Source organism: Pan paniscus, chromosome 13 (genome assembly GCF_029289425.2).
Source record: "Pan paniscus chromosome 13, NHGRI_mPanPan1-v2.0_pri, whole genome shotgun sequence".
In the NCBI taxonomy this organism is placed as follows: Eukaryota; Metazoa; Chordata; class Mammalia; order Primates; family Hominidae; genus Pan; species Pan paniscus.
This window is the reverse complement of record NC_073262.2, coordinates 103,698,446-103,717,275: the sequence shown is the minus strand read 5'-3', so window position 1 is coordinate 103,717,275 and position 18,830 is coordinate 103,698,446. Positions and strand designations below refer to the sequence as shown.

The following is an 18,830-nucleotide window of genomic DNA, read 5'->3' as shown; positions in this document are numbered from 1 at the left end:
GAGCTGTGCTTGCACCACTGCACCCAGCCTGGGTAACACAGTGAGATCCCATCTCAAAAAAACCCACAAAAAAGTGGGGTGCAGTGTCTCATGCCTGTAATCCCAGCACTTTGGGAAGCTGAGGCGGGTGGAACATTTGAGGCCAGGAGTTTGAGACCAGCCTGGCCAACATGGTGAAACACAACATGGTAGAAATACAAAAAATTAGCTGGGCATGGTGGCTTGTGCCTGTAATCCCAGCTACTCGGGAGGCTGAGGCAGGAGAATCTCTTGAACCTGGGAGTCAGAGGTTGCAGTGAGCCGAGATCGCGCCACTGCCCTCCAGCCTGGGTGACAGAGCAAGACTCCATCTAAAAAAAGAAAAACAAAAAACCAAGAAACCACAAAAAATGAAAAACAAGAAAACAATAATTAGTAGATAATAAATTCCAAAACTGAGGACATATAAAGTATAGTCTATAGCAATCTGCTGAAAACTCCTTTTGTTCTCTCCTTTGGAGGGTAGAACTCTTACTTTCACTTCAGGATAACTTACCACTAATTCTGTGTGACTGCTTTGGTATTCGCCATGTGAGAGCAAACTTCACTGTGAATCTATTAAACATTAACAACATTTAATTCATTTTCTTTTTTTTTTTTTTTTTTTTGAGATGGAGGCTCGCTTTATCACCAGGCTGGAGTGCAGTGGTGCAATCTCGGCTCACTGCAACCTCCACCTCCTGGGTTCAAGCGATTCTCCTGGCTCAGCCTCCCGAGTATCTGGGACTACAGGCACGAACCACCACGCCCAGCTAATTTTTTTTTTAATTTTAATTTTTAGTAGAGACGGGGTTTCATCATGTTGGCCAGGATGGTCTTGATCTCCTGACTTCGTGATCTGCCTGCCTCAGCCTCCCAAAGTGCTGGGATTACAGGCGTGAGCCACTGTGCCCGGCCACCAATTCATTTTCATTAAACATGGAAATAAAAACAGAGGTTTAAATACTTTCTCCTTTTACCCCAAGAGATAGTCTTGTACATTCCCTGGGTTTTGTTAGAAAGTGAGTGATTCAAAATTTTTAAATTTTTTTAAATTATTGTTTTTGAGACAGGCCCTCACTCTGTTGCCCAGGTTGGATGGAGTGCAGTGGCATGATCACAGGTCACTCTAGCCTCGACTCCTGGGCCCAAGCAATCCTCCTGCCTCAGCTTCCTGAGTAGCTGGGACTACAGGTGCACGCCATCATGCCTGGCTAATTTTTTTTAACTTTTTTTGTTTTTAGAGACAGAGTCTTATCCTGTTGCCTGGGCTGGTCTTGAATTCCTGATCTTAAGTGATCCTCCTACCTCGGCCTCCCAAAGTGCTGGGATTATAGATGTGGGCCACCACATCTTCCCTATTTTTAATTTTCTATCAGTTACTGAGAAAGAAGTGTTGAAATCTCCAAACATATCATAATTTTGTTTGGTCTCTAAGTTTTCTTTGTTTTTGCTTTACATATTTTGAAGCTCTGTGCATACACACTTAAGATTTCTTAGATCCTCTTAATGAACTGACCCCTTTATTATTATGAAATGTCTCTCTCACAAGTAATGGTCTTCATTCTAAAATCTACTTTGATATTAATATATTTCAACATTCTTTTCACTGGGGTTTTCATATGGGCAGTTTATAGATGGGTCTTGTTTTTTGCCGAAGTTGATTATTTCTGTCATTCATTCATTCATTTATGAGGCAGGTTTAGGCTATCTCCCAGGCTGTAGTGCAGTGGCATTATCTTGGATCACTGCAACCTCTGCCTCCTGGGCTCATGCCATCCTCCCACCTCAGCCTCTCAAGTAGCTGGGACCACAGGTGTGCACCACCACACTCGTATAATTTTTGTATTGTTTGTAGAGACGGGTTTTTGCCATGTTGTCTGGTCTGGTTTTGAATTCCTGAGCTCAAGTAATCCGCCCACCTGGGCCTCCCAAAGTGCTGGGATTACAGGCCTGAGCCACTGTGCCCAGCCATCTCTTTTAATTGAAATGTTTTAGAGTGGGCTGGGTGCGGTGGCTCACGCCTGTAATCCAGCACTTTGGGAGGCCGAGGTGGGTGGATCATCTGAGGTCAGGAGTTTGACACCAGCCTGGCCAACATGGTGAAACCCCGTCTCTACTAAAAATATAAAAATTAGCTGGGCAGGTGGCGAGTGCCTGTAATCACAGCTACTCAGGAGGCTGAAACAGAAGAATTGCTTGAACTCGGGAGGTGGAGGTTGCAGTGAGCTGAGATCTAACCACTGCACTCCAGCCTGGGCGACAGAGCAAGACTACGTCTCAAAAAAAAAAAAAAAAAAAAAGAAATGTTTCAGAGTTTAAACTTTAGGCAATTTACATTTAATATAATTATCAATATAGTTAAGTTAAATCTATCATCTTGCTATTTCTATTTGTCCCATTGATCTTTTTCCTTTTAAACTCTTTCCTTTTGCTTCTGGTATCCTGCTGGAAGATAGAGACTGTAAATTCCAAAAACAAAAACAAGACAGGTGGGGCGTGGTGGCTCACACCTGTAATCCCAGCACTTTGAGAGGCTGAGACAGGTGGATCACTTGAGCTCAGGAGTTTGAGACAGCCTGGGCAACATGGTGAAATCCAGTCTTTACCACAAACACAAAAAATTAGCTGGCTGTGGTGGCACTCGCCTGTAGTCCCAGCTACTTGAGAGGCTGAGGTGGGAAGATTGCTTGAGCCTGGGAGGCGGAGGTTGCGGTGAGCTGCGATCGGGCTACTGCATTCCATCCTGGGCAACAGAGTGAGACCCTATCTCAACAAACAAACAAAACACAGAGAAGAAAGTATGTATTAAATTTTTATCTAAATTAAAAAATAAACGCTTTCCTTTTTTTGCATGGAGTCTTTTTTATGTTTCATATTACCATATTCTATTTACCACTATCAGTTTATTAGAAATTCATCTCACTTTAGCATTGCTTTACATTTAAAAACAGAAATTTACGAAGAAAAAGTCACCTTGGGTGCGGTGGCTCACACCTGTAATCCCAGCACTTTGGGAGGCCAAGGCAGGTGGATCACATGAGATCAGGAATTCAAGACTAGCCTGGCCAACATGACAAAACCTGTTTCTACTAAAAATACAAAAATTTGCTGGGCGTGGTGGTGGGTGCCTGAAATCCCAGCTACCTGGCAGGCTGAGGCAGGAGAATCGCTTGAACCCAGGAGTTAGAGGTTGCAGTGAGCTGAGATTGTGCCACTGCCCACCCCTCTAGGCTGGGAGAAAGACTCATTCTCAAACCAAAAAAAAAAAAGAAAAGAAAAGAAAAAAATTCACATTGGGATTTTCTCTGTTTCATTATTTAAACAAAATTATCACCCCTCCTCAATAAGTGTTACATCTATTTTTTTTGTTTGTTTTTTCGGAGACAGAGTCGTGCTCTGTCACCCAGGCTGGAGTGCAGTAGCGTGATCTTGGCTCACTGGAACCTCTGCCTACTGCGATCAAGTGATTCTCCTGCCTCAGCCTCCCAAGTACTTGGGATTACAGGTGCCCGCCACCATGTCTGGCTAATTTTTGTTTTTTTAGTAGAGTTGGCGTTTCACCATGTTGGCCAGGCTGGTCTGCAACTCCTGAGCTCAAGTGATCTGCCCACCTCAGCCTCCCAAAGTGTTGGGATTACAGGCATGGAGAATGTCTAGTTTATTGTTAGAAATACAGAAAAAGGTCAGGCGCGGTCGGTCATGCCTGTAATCCCAGCACTTTGGGAGGCTGAGGCAAGTAGATCATTTGAGCCCAGGAGTTTGAGACCAGCTTGGGCAACAAGGTGAAACCCCATCTCTACTAAAAATACAAAAAGATAGCCTGGTGTGGTGGAAGGATCCCTTGAGCCCAGGGAGGCTGAGGCTGCAGTGAGCCAAGATCACTCTCCCACTGCACTCCAGTCTGGGTGACAGAGCAAAACCCTATCTCAAAAAACAAAAAAAAGAAGAAAAAAATGTAAGGTTTTTCATGACATAAGAATAATGAGGACTAAGGACTAAGAGGACTAAGCAAGAGTAGGAAATACCACAAAATACCACAATTAAGAAAAATGAACATGATACATGGATGTGTCAGCCAGAAAAGGGCAGTAGAATCTGGGTTCCTCTAAACCATCTGAAGAGGATGATAAAAGCAGCAAGGCCAGCCAGGCGCGGTGGCTCACGCCTGTAATCCCAGCACTTTGGGAGGCTGAGGCGGGTGGATCACAAGGTCAGGAGATCGAGACCATCCTGACTAACACGGTGAAACCCTGTCTCTACTGAAAATACAAAAACAAAATTAGCTGGGCATGGTGGCGGGCGCCTGTAGTCCCAGCTACTTGGGAGGCTGAGGCAGAAGAATGGTGTGAACCCGGGAGGCAGAGCTTGCAGTGAGCCGAGATCACGCCACTGTACTCCAGCCTGGGTGACAGAGCGAGACTCCATCTCAAAAAAAAACAGCAAGGCCAACTCCCATTTAAATACTTGTTAGTGCCAGCTAGGTCAGGACTAGTTAAAAAAAAAAAAGAAAAAGATTAAAAAAAACTTCTTAGAACGTGCCCATTTGCTCAGCCAAATATATGATGCCTGCCTGCTATATGCAGAATGCACTACTGCTGTTCTCCAACCCCCTATGTATTCTAAACCAAATCTGATACGGCTTGAGACACTTTTTTTTTTTTAAGAATGACAAAAGCAGATTGGCATATATATATTTTTTATTTTAATTGATTAAATCTTACTAATATTCTGTAAGGGACAAACCAGACAAGTAGGCTACAGAGAAGAAATCTTATTTTGGAGAGTTAAGAAACCACTATGATACTTCCAGGTATTATCTTCAGTGATGCTTCTTATCTTTATTCAGGGACTCCAGGTAATATTCAGCTCCTACAGCTACCACAAATGCAGCAAATCCCCATTTGAATCCTTTAAAGAATACATCAGAAAAGGAAACACTCTTTGCAAAGCCACCCATGTATCTCCAAGCTTCATTGCTAGAAAAAAAAAAAAGAAAAAATTATAATCATACACAACTTGTGTATATACGTTGAAGACATTTAATTTTCATCTTTCTAATTGACTTAAATGCTACCCTACAGAAGATCATTTAAGTGAATCGCAATAGGAATCTTTCTGTGGCATAGGATAATTAAGTATATGCCCAAGTTTCACATATAAAATAGAAGAATAAACACTTGATGGTTTCACATTTAATAGTCATATGCCTCAGGATTTTACAGAACCCTCAAATGCAAGACTCACGTCAGCTTATCTGTCACAGGTCAGATGGGCTCTGCCCACACTAGTCATTAAAACATCACGGAAAGATGAAGTTAGAGACTTGGTATTAATCTTTGGTATGCCACTTATATTAGATTCACAATCTTGTAGGCTGGGCAAGATGCTTATCCTGTCATGGTCTGCTTCCTGTTCTATTCAATGATGATTATTATCTACTTTATAATATCATAAAGACTAAACAGGCTCATGCATGATATATTTTGGCAGAGGAGTATGGAGTATGTAACACTTGACATTATTGTTACTATTCAAAAGGATCTCCGCTTCTCCCTACCATAGCAGCCTGAATTTTGGAAGATTGATACCCTGCTCTGGTCTGATAAGGACAAGCCAATGAAAAAATCATGTTATGAAAAACAAAAACTATTTAACTCTAGAAATATGACTTAGGAAATACGAGAGCTAATTAAATCTAATTGGGATACCAAAACCAGACAAAGATGTTAGAAGAAAAGCAGCTACAGAATAATATCCCTCATGAACATAGATGCAAATATTCTTTTTTTTGGGGGGGCAGATGGAGTCTTGCTCTGTCACTGAGGCTAGAGAGCAGTGGCACAATCTCAGCTCACTGCAACCTCCACCTTCTGGATTCAAGTGATTCTCCCACCTCAGCCTCCCAAGTAGCTGGGATTACAGGCATGCACCACCATGCCCGCTAATTTGTTTGTTTGTTTGTTTATTTATGACAGAGTCTCAATCTGTTGCCCAGGCTGGAGTGCAGTGGCGTGATCTCAGCTTACTGCAACCTCTGCCTCCCAGGTTCAAGCAATTCTCCGCCTCAGCCTCCTGAGTAGCTGGGATTATAGGTGCCCGCCACCATGTCTGACTAATTTTTGTATTTTTTTTTTTTTTTGAGATGGAGTCTCGCACTGTCGCCCCCGCACTGTCGCCTGGGCTGGAGTGCGATGGTACGATCTTGGCTAACTGAAACCTTCACTTCCTGGGTTCACGGGATTCTCCTGCCTCAGCCTCCCCAGTAGCTGGGATTATAGGCGCATACCACCACATCTAGCTAATTTTTTGTATTTTTAGTAGAGACGGGGTTTCACTATGTTGGCCACACTGGTCTTGAACTCCTGACCTTGTGATTCGCCCACCTCGGCCTCCCAAAGTGCTAGGATTACAGGCATGAGCCACTCCACCCGGCCATATTTTTTTTTTTTTTTTTTTTTTTTTTTTTTTTAGTAGAGACAGGGTTTCACCATATTGGCCAGGCTGGTCTCGAACTCCTGACCTCGTGATCTGCCCGCCTTGGCCTCCCAAAGTGCTGGGATTACAGGCATGAGCCACTGCGCCCAGCCAATTTTTGTAATTTTAGTAGAGACAGGGTTTTGCCATGTTGGCCAGGCTGGTCTCAAACTTCCAGCCTCAAGTGATCCGCCTGCCTTGGCTTCCCAAAGTGCTGGGATTACAGGCATTAGCCACCACACCTGGTGCAAATATTCTTAACAAAATTTTAGAAAACTGAATCCGACAGCATATAAAAATGGTAATACATCATAATGAAGTAGGGTTCACTCTAGGAATGCAAGATTTGTTTATATTTGAAAATTAATAGAAGTAACTCGCCATATTAACAGAATAAAAAGGAAAAACTATGAACATCTCAATAGATGCAGAAAAAGCATTTAACAAAATCCAATATCCATTAATGGTAATAACAGGATGGGCACGGTGGCTCAGGCCTGTAATCCCAGCACTTTGGGAGGTCGAGGCGTGTGGATCACCTGAGGTCGGGAGCTTGAGACCAGCCTGGCCAACGTTTTAGTCTCTACTAAAAAAACAAAATTAGCCAGGTGTGGTGGCACATGCCTGTAATCCCAGCTACTCGGGAGGCAGAGGCAGGAGAATCGCTTGAACCTGGTAGGCAGAGGTTGCGGTGAGCCAAGATCTCGCCATTGCACTCCAGCCTGGGCAACAAGAGCAAAACTCTGTCTCAAAAAAAAAAAAAAAAAAAAAAAAGAAATAATAAACAATGAAACACTTAGTAATCTAGAAATAGAGAGAAATTCCTCATCTTGATAAAAGGCACCTAGGAGATCACTGTAAGAAACATCATACTAAGTGGTGACCCACCAAATGTTTTCTCCCAGTTGGGAATAAGGCAAGGACGTCCACCACTTTCATTCAACATTATAGTAGCGGTGTTAGCCAGTACAAAAATGCAAGAAAAAGAAATAAAAAGTTTACAGATTGAGAAGGAAGAAGTAACAATATATTTGTAGACAGAATGATTGTTTATGAAGAACATTCTAAGAAATCTGTAAAAAAAATCTACTTGAACTAAAAAGTGAATTTAGCAAGGTAACGAGATATAAAATCAACATATAAAAGTCAACTGTGTTTACAAGTATTAGCAATGAACAACTGGAAGTTGAGATTTTAAAATACTATTTACAATAGCATCAAAAATTAAAATAATTCAAGCTGGGTGCTGTAGCTCAGATCTGTAATTCCAGCACTCTGAGAGGCTGAGGTGGTCAAATCACATGAGCTCAGGATTTTGAGACCAGCCTGGGCAACACAGGAAAACCTCGTCTCAACAAAAAATACAAAAATTAGCTGGGCATGGTGGCATGCACCTGTAATCCCAGCTACTCGGGAGGCTGAGGTGGGAGGATGATTTCAGCCCACGAGGTAGAGGCTGCAATGAGCCAAAATGGCATCATTGCACTCCATCCTGGGCGACGGAGACTCCATCTCCCAAAACAAACAAACAAACAAACAACGCCAGGACTGATGGCTCACACCTGTAATCCTAGCACTTTAGGGGGCTGAGGCGAGCGGATCACTTGAGGTCAGGAGTTCAAGACCAGCCTGGCCAACATGGTGAAACCCCATCTCTACCAAAAAAATACAAAAATTAGGCCTGGCGCGGTGGCTCATGCCTGTAATCCCAGCACTTTGGGAAGCTGAGGTGGGCGGATCATGAGGTCAGGATATGGAGACCATTCTGGCTAACACAGTAAAACCCCATCTCTACTAAAAAATACAAAAAATTAGCCAGGCATAGTGGTGGGCGCCTGTAGTCCCAGCTACTCGGGAGGCTGAGGCAGGAGAATGGTGTGAACCCAGGAGGCGGAGCTTGCAGTGAGCGGAGATCGTGCCACTGCACTCCAGCCTGTGTGACAGAGCGAGACTCCATTTCAAAAAAAAAAAAAAATTAGCTGGGCGTGGTGATGCACGTCTGTAATCCCAGCTACTCAGGAGGCTGAGGCAGGAGAATTGCTTAAACCCAGGAGGCAGAGGTTGCAGTAAGCCAAGATCGTGCCACTGCACTCCAGCCTGGGTGACACAGTGAGACTCTGTCTCCCAGAAAAAAAAATAAATAAATAAAATAAATAATTAATTCAGTATAAATTTAATAAAATATGTGCAAGACCTGTACATAAAGCAATAAAATACTGCTAATAAAATGAACAAGACCTAAATTGCCCGTTGACTAGAAGACTTAATATTGTTAAGACATCACTTATCCCTAAATTTTTTGTTTTCTTTAAGATGGAAGCTTACTCTGTTGCCCAGGCTGGAGTGCAGTGGCACGATCTTGGTTCATTGCAACCTCAGCCTCGCGGGTTCAAGTGATTCTCCTGTCTCAGCCTCCTGAGTAGCTGGGATTACAGGTACCCACTACCACACCTGGCTAATTTTTGTATTTTTAGTAGAGACAGGGTTTCCCATGTTGCCCAGGCTGGTCTCGAACACCTGACCTTAAGTGATCCACCCGCCTTGGCCTCCCAAAGTGCTGGAATTACAGGTGTGAGCCACCATGCCTGGCCCCTAAATTGATGGGAATCTGATTCAATGTGGATGTGAAATAGATTCCCATTGTGAATCTATGTGAAACAGATTCAATGGGATCCCAATTAAAATCCAAGCAGGGATTTTAATAGAAATTGTCAGGTTCATTCCAAAGTTTATATGTAAAAGCAAAGGACCTAGAATAGCTAAAACAATTTTTTACAGGTTGGAGATCTTGGCCGGGCACGGTGGCTCATGCCTGTAATCCCAGCACTTTGGGAGGCTGAGGCGGGTGGATCATGAGGTCGGGAGATCCAGACCATCCTGGCTAACACGGTGAAACCCCGTCTCTACCAAAAATACAAAAAATTAGCAGGGCATGGTGGCAGGCACCTGTAGTCCCAGCTATTTAGAAGGCTAAGGCAGGAGAATGGCGTGAACCCGGGAGGTGGAGCTGGCAGCGAGCCAGATTGAGCCACCGCACCCTAGCCTGGGTGACAGAGCAAGACTCCGTCTCAAAAAAAAAAAAAAAAAAAAAAAAAGTTGGAGATCTTATGCTATGTAATTTAAAGACACTGTGGTATTGGCATAAGGGTGGACATATTAATGAGGGTAACAGAGTAGAGTCCAGACATAGATCCCATAGATACAGTCAATTGATTTTTTTTTCTTGAGGCAAGGTCTCTCTCTGTTGCCCAGGCTGGAGTGCAGTGGCCAGATCTTGGCTCACTGCCGCCTGGACATCCTGGGCTCAAGTGATCTGCCCACCTCAGCCTCCTGAGTAGCTGGGACTACATGTGTGTGTCATCACATCTGGCAATTCTTAAAATTTTTTGGTAGAGACAAAGTCTCCCTGTACTGCCTAGGCTGGTTTCAAAATCCTGGGCTCAAGCGATCCGCCTGCCTTGGCCTCCCAATGTGCTGGAATTACAGGTGCGAGCCACCACCCACATTGAGTGTCAAAAATCACTCAATGGATTTTTGACAACATTATTAAGGTAATTCAACGGAGGTACAATAATTTTTTAATAAATGGTGCTGGAGCAACTGGATGCACATATGTAAAAATACTAATCTTCATCCTTACTTCATATGACACAAAAATGAACTCAAAACAGATCACAGAATGTAAGAAGAACTATAAAAGCTTCTAGAAGAAAGCATAGAAGATAATCTTAGGGTGCAAAAAGGATACATTGTAAAATTTAAAAATTGCTAAATTGTGAATTCATCAAAATTTAAAACTCTCTGAAAGACATTATTCAGAAAATAAAAAGATAAGCCACACTGTGAGAAAAAACATTTGCAAACCTTAAAAAAAATTGTTTTAAATCCTTGCACAGGGCCATACTAACTTCTCTGTATTACAATTTTAGTATATATGTTTCTGAAGCAAGCACCACAAAACTTTTATCTGATAAAGGACTTACATTCAAAACAGGTGAATTTTACTATATATAAACGATATCTCAATAAAGTCGATTTTAAAATTTTAATGTGGCTAGGTGTAGCGGCTCATGCCTGTAATTTTAACACTTTGGGAGGCCAAGGTGGGCAGATCACTTCACCTCAGGAATTTGAGACTAGCCCGGGCAACATGGCAAAACCCTGTCTCTACTAACAATATAAAAATTAGCTGGGCATGGTGGCCCATGCCTGTAGTCTCAGCTACTAGGGAGGCTGGAGTGGGAGGATCGCTTAAGCCTGGGAGATGGAGGTTGCTGTGAGTGCACCACTGCACTCCAGTCTGGGTGACAGAGTGAGACCCTGTCTCAAAACAAACCAAAAACTTTTAAAGTAGCCAGGCGCGGTGGCTTATGCCTGTAATCCCAGCACTTTGGGAGGCTGAGGCAGGTGGATCACGAGGTCAGGAGATCGAGACTATCTTGGCCAACATGGTGAAACCCCGTCTCTACTAAAAACACAAAAAGTAGCTGGGCATGGTGGCGCGTGCCTGTAATCCCAGCTGCTTGGGTGGCGGAGGCTGCAGTGAGCTGAGATCGCGCCACTGCACTCCAGCCTGGCAACACAGCAAGACACCGTCTCAAAAACAACAAAAACCAAAAAAAACCCTTTAAAGTAAAAAGCCATTTTTCATGATTCTCTAAGGAGAATACATTGAAAAGCAACATAGACACTTGATTCTCTAGGATACATTCTATCTAAATTACTTAATTCATCTTACCGGCCCCATGGATCCCTTAGCCCTTTTGCAGCCAGCTTCTTCTGGATAGTTTCTAATGGTGTCCCTTCTATCTTCCATTGTCTATAATCTGGAAGTTCCATTTTATGATGTCCATGCTCATGTCCATGTTCATGGGCCATGTCTATAAGGAAAAGATTAACACAAGTGAGAAATATGCAAATTGTAGACATCAAATACCCAAATTTATTGTTTATGTTTTAAGGTAAAGCATTTAATATTTTTTTAAAAAGCCAATATAAATACTTGAAAATTCCAGTTAAAGGATTTTATAAAAGTGTCTTATTCTACAACCGCGTTCACAGTTAGGAAATACATATACACAAAATATAAAAAAGAAAAATAATTGGCAATCTCACCACTCAGAGATAACCACTTACTATCTGGTTCTTTTCTTCATTATAATAATAGTAAACATTTGCTAAAATGCTTTATGTGTATTAACTCCAATACCTCTAAAACAACTCTTTATAAATAGTAAACATATGCTAAAATGCTTTATGTGTATTAACTCCATTACCTCTAAAACAACTCTTTGAACTTAAATGAGTATCCCCATTTTACAGATGAGGACAATGAGACTCCAAGCAATTAAGTAACTTTCCAAAGGTAACAAAAATAGTAATGGTACAGCTGGGATTAGAACCTTGCAGTTTGGTTTTAGAACCCTGCTCCTAACTTCTTCTTCTTCTTATTTTTTGAGACGGAGTCTCGCTCTGTCGCTCAGGCTGGAGTGCAGTGGTGCAATCTTGGCTCACTGCAAGCTCTGCCTCCCGGGTTCACGCCATTCTCCTGCCTCAGCCTGGCGAGTAGCTGGGACTACAGGTGCCCGCCACCACGCCCGGCTAATTTTTTGTAATTTTAGTGGAGACAGGGTTTCACCATGTTAGCCAGGATGGTCTCAATCTCCTGACCTTGTGATCCACCCACCTCAGCCTCCCAAAGTGCTGGGATTACAGGTATGAGCCACCGCGCCCGGCCCCCTGCTCCTAACTTCTAAGCAATATTGTTTTCCTTTTGAATCCTTTCATAATGCATAAATATGTATAACAAAAAGGTTATACATCCTGTTTTAAAAATTTTCTTTAGATGATTCTTTTAAAATGCAATGCTTTTAAATACATATGATTACACGAAAGGTTTCTTTAAAGAGGCAGATCGTAAATATTTTAGGCTTTGTGGGTAAAAGAGGTAAAATTGAGGCAATTATGTAGGTACATTTATAGGAAGAGAAAACACACTTCCGCAAATACCTTATTGATAAAATTCAAAAGGTAGTAAGTAACTGACTACAATTTTTTTTGTAATACAGGTCTACTGACGAAAAAAATGGAACTCCCCTTTTGTGGGGTAACATTTTACTTAACTGGAGCTCAAAGTTAGTGATCCTTAGCATCAAAGTGATTACAAATGTTCATTTGTAAAAACCATTCTTAGCTCATGGACCTTACAAAAACAGGCACTGGGCTGGATTTGGTCCACAGGCTGCAGTTTGCCGATCCCTGAACTGGGCCAACAGATACCTTAGGACTCCTTTTTAATCAATAAATTTGCTTCCTTAAATAAAACATGTCCTCAATGGTTATATAAATACTTTGGTTTTACTAGTGTTATTTTAATATATAATATAAAAATAAACCAGCTCAGTCCTCATTTAAATTGCTAATTCAAATTAAGGGGTATGGCTTAGTAACACTATACTATAATTTGTGTAAAGTTGGCAGTAGCAATCCTTTTATTTTTTTTAAATTTTTATTTTTCTAATTACTTGGCAAGCAGTAGCAATTCTATAATCACTGCTTTTCCGGAAGTAAAATCAAGTAAATATTACCATTATGTCCATATTTATAACTATGAACAGGCCCAATAAGGTAGGATTTCTTTTCTTTTCTTTTTTTTTTGAGATGGAGTTTTGCTTTTTGCCCAGGCTGGAGTGCAATGGTGTGCAATCTCAGCTCACTGCAACCTCCGCCTCCTGGGTTCAAGCGATTCTCCTGCCTCAGCCTCCTGAGTGGCTGGGATTACAGGCATGCGCCACCATGCCTGGCTAATTTTGTATTTTTAGTAGAGATGGAGTTTCCCCATGTTGGTCAGGCTGGTCTCGAACTCCTGACCTCAGGTGATCTGCCCGCCTCCGCCTCCCAAAGTGCTAGGATTACAGGCGTGAGCCACTGTGCCTTGCCTGGTATGAATTCTTACATTGCATCTCAGAAGAGAGAGGTAATTATTAAAAAGTGTATATTAAAGACACATTATTGGGAGGCTGAAGGATGAGAATCGCTTGAACCCAGAAGGCAGAGGTTACAGTGAGCCAAGATGGTGCCACTGCACTCCAGCCTGGGCGACAGAGTGAGACTCTCTCAAAAAATTAGTTCCAAGATATGGGAAAAAAATTGTACATACTAACTGTGAAAAACCAACACTTATTATTTGTAAACATGTTAAGATACTAAAAAACATTATGTTGATGATTTTCACATTTAATTTTATATATATATATATATATTTTTTTTTAAAGATAGAGGGTCTTGCTCTGGATCATAGCTCACTGCAGCCTCAAACTCCTGGGCTCAAGTGATTGTCCTGCCTCAGCCTCCTGAGTAGCTAGGACTGGAGTGTGCACAACGCCTGGCTAGTTTTTAAATGTTTTATAGCGATGGACCCTCCCTATGTTGTGCAGGCTGGTCTCAAACTCCTGGCCTCAAGTGATCCTTGATCCTCTGGCATAGGCCTCCCAAAATGCTGGGATTACAGTGGGATTACAGCCACACCCAGGAGGATTTTCACATTTAAATGAAAATGAAAATGAAAACCGATACTCTCAAACACAAGTTAAAACTACAACACAACTCTGAATGAAACATTTAACCCATTATTACTTGGTAGATTCAATAAAATGAAGGAAAAAAATTATGGTGTCAGACTTCAGACTGACTTTTGAGACTGAATACATTTATTACAAACGAAGACCATTACAAGTGTTTATTTAGAATGATAATGTCTTGGCTTCTGCATACCATGTTTTCAAAAAATCTTTTTTAAAATAAGGCTTCATTTTAAAAACACTTAAAACAAGACAAACCCTTATTTTGGCAAATGTCAATTCTAGAATATCAACCTGAGTATCAGTGTATTTGGAAGAGAGTATAAAACAAAGGGTCAAGAATTTTGATAGAATAGTTTTTGAAAATAAAACTTGAAACATTACCATGGTATAAAGACTATTTCAAAATTACAATACTACTGTGCTTAAACGAGTAATTTGAAAGATAAATCTTTGAAAGAAAACATGAAAGTGTACATACCCTCATTTCTCCTATAAAAGTTTATTTAAATACATTCAATGTATTTTCTCTTCCACCTAATTATTTCAGAAGTATCCTTTTCATAGGAATTTACTAAATATAACTTTTTTTTTTTTTTTGAGACAGAGTCTCGCTCTGTCGCCCAGGCTGTAGTGCAGTGGCGCGATCTTGGCTCACTGCAACCTGTGCCTCCCAGGTTCAAGCAATTCTCCTGCCTCAGCCTCCCGAGTAGCTGGGACTACAGGCAACCCCCACCACGCCTGGCTAATTTTTTGTATTTTGTACTAGAGACGGGGTTTCACCGTGTTAGCTAGGATGGCCTCGATCTCCTGACCTTGTGATCCGCCCACCTGGGTCTCCCAAAGTGCTGGGATTACAGGCATGAGCCACGGTGCCCAGCTAAATATAACATTTAAATGACTTTTCAAAAAGAGCAGAAAGTTGAAAACACTTTCTCTAGGAAACCTTTCATTTTCTTTTTTCTTTTTTTTTTCAGACAGGATCTTCCTATGTTGCCCAGGCTGCTGTTGAACTCCTGGCCTCAAGCATTCCTCCCTCCTTGGCCTCCTAAAATATTGGGACTACAGGCGTGAGCCATGGCACCTGGCCCATTTTTCTTTTTAAACTTATTTCTATTTCCAAATAGCCATAAATCAAACAATGATATCGTGACCTGTAAAGTAAGAGCTTGAAATTCTCCTACTTTGCACTAGTAAAAGTAAAATCCAAGGCAAATCACTTAATTTCCCTGAACTTCAGTTTCTTCATATAACATGAGGATAAAACCTACCTTGCAAGATCGTGAGAGCTGAGGAAAACACATTGTGATGTGCCTTCTACTTTCATACTTAGGTGGTGAGACTGTAACTAAGCACAACCATTCTGAAAAACTGGCAAGACCTAGAAAGGCTGAACATGGCTGGGCGCAGTGGCACACGCCTGTAATCCCAGCAATTTGGGAGGCCAAGGCAGGTGGATCACTTGAGGCCAGGAGTTGAGACCAGCCTGGCCAACATGGGGAAACCCTGTCTCTACTAAAAATACAAAAATTAGCCAGGTGTGGTAGCACACACCTGTAGTCCCAGCTACTCAGGAGGCTGAGGAAGGAGAATCACTTGAACCCAGGAGGTGGAGGTTGCAGTGAGCCGAGATTGCGCCACTGCACTCCAGCCTGGGTGACAGAGTGAGATTCTATCTCAAAAAAAAAAAAAAAAAAAAAAAAAGCTGAACATATGAATACCTTATGGCCATCAATTCCACTCCTAGTACATATATTCTAGATAGACACTGTCCAATATGGTAGCCACTAGCACTTGAAATGTGGCTGGTGCAGTTGGGAACTGGGAATTTTAATTTAATTTTAATTAACTTAATCTCAAAACAGATGATCAAATCGTTATTAGAAAATATTAATGTGTCTTTGGAGGCCAGGAGCGGTGGCTCACGCCTGTAATCCCAGCACTTTGGGAGGCTGAGGCAGGTGGAACACCTGAGGTCAGGAGTTCAAGAAAAGCCTAACCAACATGGCAAAATCCCGTCTCTACTAAAAATAAAAAAATTAGCTGGGCATGGTAGCGCATGCCTGTAGTTCCAGCTATTAGGGAGGGTGAGACAGAAGAATCACTTGAACCTGGGAGGTGAAGGTTGCACTGAGCTGAGATCGCGCCACTGCACTCCAGCCTGGGCGACAGAGCGAGACTCTGTCTCAAAAAATATACAAATAAAATAAATAAATAAAAGTGTCTTTGGAACAATTTGGATATATGAATCTACTTTATCAACTGTAAATCTTATAAACATAATCACAGATCAAAGGTTTATATTTATGGAATATAAAAAATATATTTAAAATATTTTCTTAGAGACATCAAGGCTCTGGTCTCTAAAAAAAAAACAAACAAAAAAAAAACAAATTTTTTTTTTGAGATGGAGTCTCACTCTGTCGCCAGGCTGGAGTGCAGTGGGTGGTGCAATCTCGGCTCACTGCAACCTCCGCCTCCCAGGTTCTAGTGATTCTCCTGCCTCAGCCTCCCGAGTAGCTGGGATTACAGGCGTGCACCACCACACCCGGCTAATTTTTTGTACTTTTAGTAGAGACTGGGTTTCACCATGTTGGTCAGAATGGTCTCGATCTCCGGACCTCATTATCTGCCTGCCTCGGCCACCCAAAGTGTTGGGATTACAGGCGTGAGCCACCGTGCCCAGCCTAAGAAATATGTTTTTAAAAGAATCTTTATAGCCACATTGTTTATTCTATCTCCCAACTGTAAACAACCCAAATGTCCAATAACAACAGAAGGGATTATGGTATAGTCACACTGTAGAATATTATACAACAAAAAACTACATGCAAAAGTGTGATTGAATCTCCACAAATATGGATAATGAGCAAGGGGTGAGTCAGAAAAAAATACACATGCACTCTGAACCCATTTATATAGATTGAAATGCCTAACAATTCATTTTTTAGGAATTCATCATAGACGGAAAAATTAAAGTAAAACAAGTGAGTGCTTAGCACAAGTCAGGATAATGGTTACCTCTTGGTGGAGGAGATGGAATCACAGAAACATACTGGGAGATTCTAAGGCAGTGTTTTTCAACCAATTTTTAACTATTGTCCCTGTAAGGAACCTTTCTAGACATTTTATTCCTAATCACGCCCCCCGCCATGAAAATTTATCACTACATATATACTGTATAACTGTTTATATACTGTGGCCCTTTGGAGGGACACAAATCATTGTAGTAACTAAGATTCCGACCCCGGCCCCACCAATTTTCAACCCCTTGAAATGTAAAATCACCCCTGTTAAGACTGCATGTTCTAAGTTATTGGCAATGCTTTATTTTCTAATCTAAGAGGTGGATACAGGAGTGTCTGCTTCTGTTAGTTATAATTTTTTAAAATGTATGTTTTATACACCCTTCTGTATATATACTTGACAATAAAAAATAAAAATAGAAAAATTGACTTAAATTGTGCTGAGGACTGAAAAATGGTGGTTATTTCCGTTTCAGAGCAGCTCAAATAATAACAGTAAGGAAATTAGTTAAATAAAGAAAAAACATGCAACCAAAAATTTTAAAAGCTATCTATGTCTGAAGTGAATCTAAAAGTCTGATGAAGATCAACCTCCACTAAAGGAAGCTGGCTCTAAGAAAATGTGCTGGTATCCTTTCCCTAAGAAAGAAATAAGAAGATAATGCTACTTCCACTACATGCAATTTTAGTTTACCGAAGACTATGAAGTATATATCTTAACTTCCTCGTATTAAAAACTGTGATTATATGAATATTAGGAAATAAAAAACAAATGAACTGTTATTACTTTTAGTGATGCTGTTCTTCTGCCTTTGCGATCCAAAGGCAAACAAAGACAATTTTGCGTGTGGCAGAAGCGGGAACAAGCACCTGGATTTAACAACTACAGTGATGATCACTGAATCCTCCAACCACCTCTTCCTACCCCAACTCTAAACTAGGACTTCATTAGTTCTCGCCTGCTAGTTCTTTGATCTCCCTCCCAGCCTCCCATCCTTCTCCATTTAGTCTCTCCTTTTCTGCACTCCCCAGAATAGAGTCTAGCTCTTAATCCTAATCAACGGGCCTCCCACCAACTCCCTAATTTACCTGACAGCAATCTGACCTCTCAGGACACTCAACTCTGCAACCGGAGCCAACCGGAAACGGAGGTTGTCACCTCGAGTTTCTCACGGCGGGAAAGCGGAGAAGCCGCTTAACGTTCCGATACTGGGTTAGAGATTCCTGAATCAGGTAGAGACTACATGAGGCACGCTGGAAGTCGATTATTTTCCCAATATATGTGCATCCTCAATCTGACTGAGGTAACAGATACTGTAGAAAAGAGAAGGGCGGGGAAGATAATATGTTGTCCTTGCTTGGGGACGGAATCCTTAGACACCGCGCACAGGGCGGGGCTGCCGGCATACTGCAGCCAATAAGGGAGGCTGTTGTTGAGCGCGTGCTCTCACCCAATGAGAGGGTTGGTTGTTGCGCTGCAGTTGGCAGGCTGCTGCGGGAGGCGGTGGCGGTAGGAAGCTGGAGACAGCAGGGTGACAGGTAGGCGGCGGTGCTGTCTTTGGGGGAGGCAAAGTGCTAGATGAAGAGGGGTTTTCTTCTCCTTCGGCCGCGGAAACTACAGACGGGAGCTGGCGAGGGTGGTCTGGAAAGGCGGTAGCCGGTGTGTTGGTGGTCCCGGAACCTCTCGTAAACCAGGTAGCATCTTGGGAGGGTCGTGAGGAGGAGAAGG

General features: G+C 41.9%; 2 protein-coding genes across 15 annotated transcripts in view; one reads left to right on the top strand and one right to left on the bottom strand.

Moving 5' to 3' along the window:
• Positions 1-4,700: 4,700 nt before the first annotated feature.
• NDUFB3 (NADH:ubiquinone oxidoreductase subunit B3) lies at positions 4,701-18,508 on the bottom strand. Of its 2 annotated transcripts, none has more exons than XM_008974168.4 (3): positions 18,191-18,508; positions 11,234-11,375; positions 4,701-4,997 (listed from the first exon to the last, which is right to left on the bottom strand). In XM_008974168.4, exons 2-3 carry the CDS (start codon positions 11,371-11,373, stop codon positions 4,841-4,843), a joined length of 297 nt encoding a protein of 98 aa, XP_008972416.1. In that variant the 5' UTR covers positions 11,374-11,375; positions 18,191-18,508; the 3' UTR covers positions 4,701-4,840. The 2 variants fall into 2 exon arrangements, with proteins under 2 accessions (XP_008972416.1, XP_034810683.1); XM_034954792.3 differs by lacking the exon at positions 18,191-18,508 and adding an exon at positions 17,889-18,009.
• Positions 18,509-18,538: 30 nt separating this feature from the next.
• Positions 18,539-18,830, top strand: part of HYCC2 (hyccin PI4KA lipid kinase complex subunit 2) — a 98,133-nt gene continuing 97,841 nt past the window's right edge. For 3 of the 13 annotated variants that reach the window (XM_003820731.4, XM_008974163.5, XM_034954790.3), the window contains exon 1: positions 18,539-18,640. The gene's annotated coding sequence lies outside the window, so the exon portion shown is untranslated. Of the gene's footprint in view, positions 18,797-18,830 lie in introns of all 13 variants that reach the window. The other 10 variants (XM_057301470.1, XM_024927971.4, XM_008974164.6 and 7 more) reach the window with 6 other exon arrangements.

What these genes read in the sequence shown, in the direction of transcription:
- NDUFB3 (XM_008974168.4), bottom strand. Translation starts at nt 11,373, where the DNA reads ATGGCCCATGAACATGGACATGAGCATGGACATCATAAAATGGAACTT. An exon ending in CTAAGGGATCCATGGGGCCG is followed by an intron (nt 4,998 to 11,233) that starts GTAAGATGAATT and finishes TTTTTTTTCTAG; the next exon opens with CAATGAAGCTTGGAGATACA.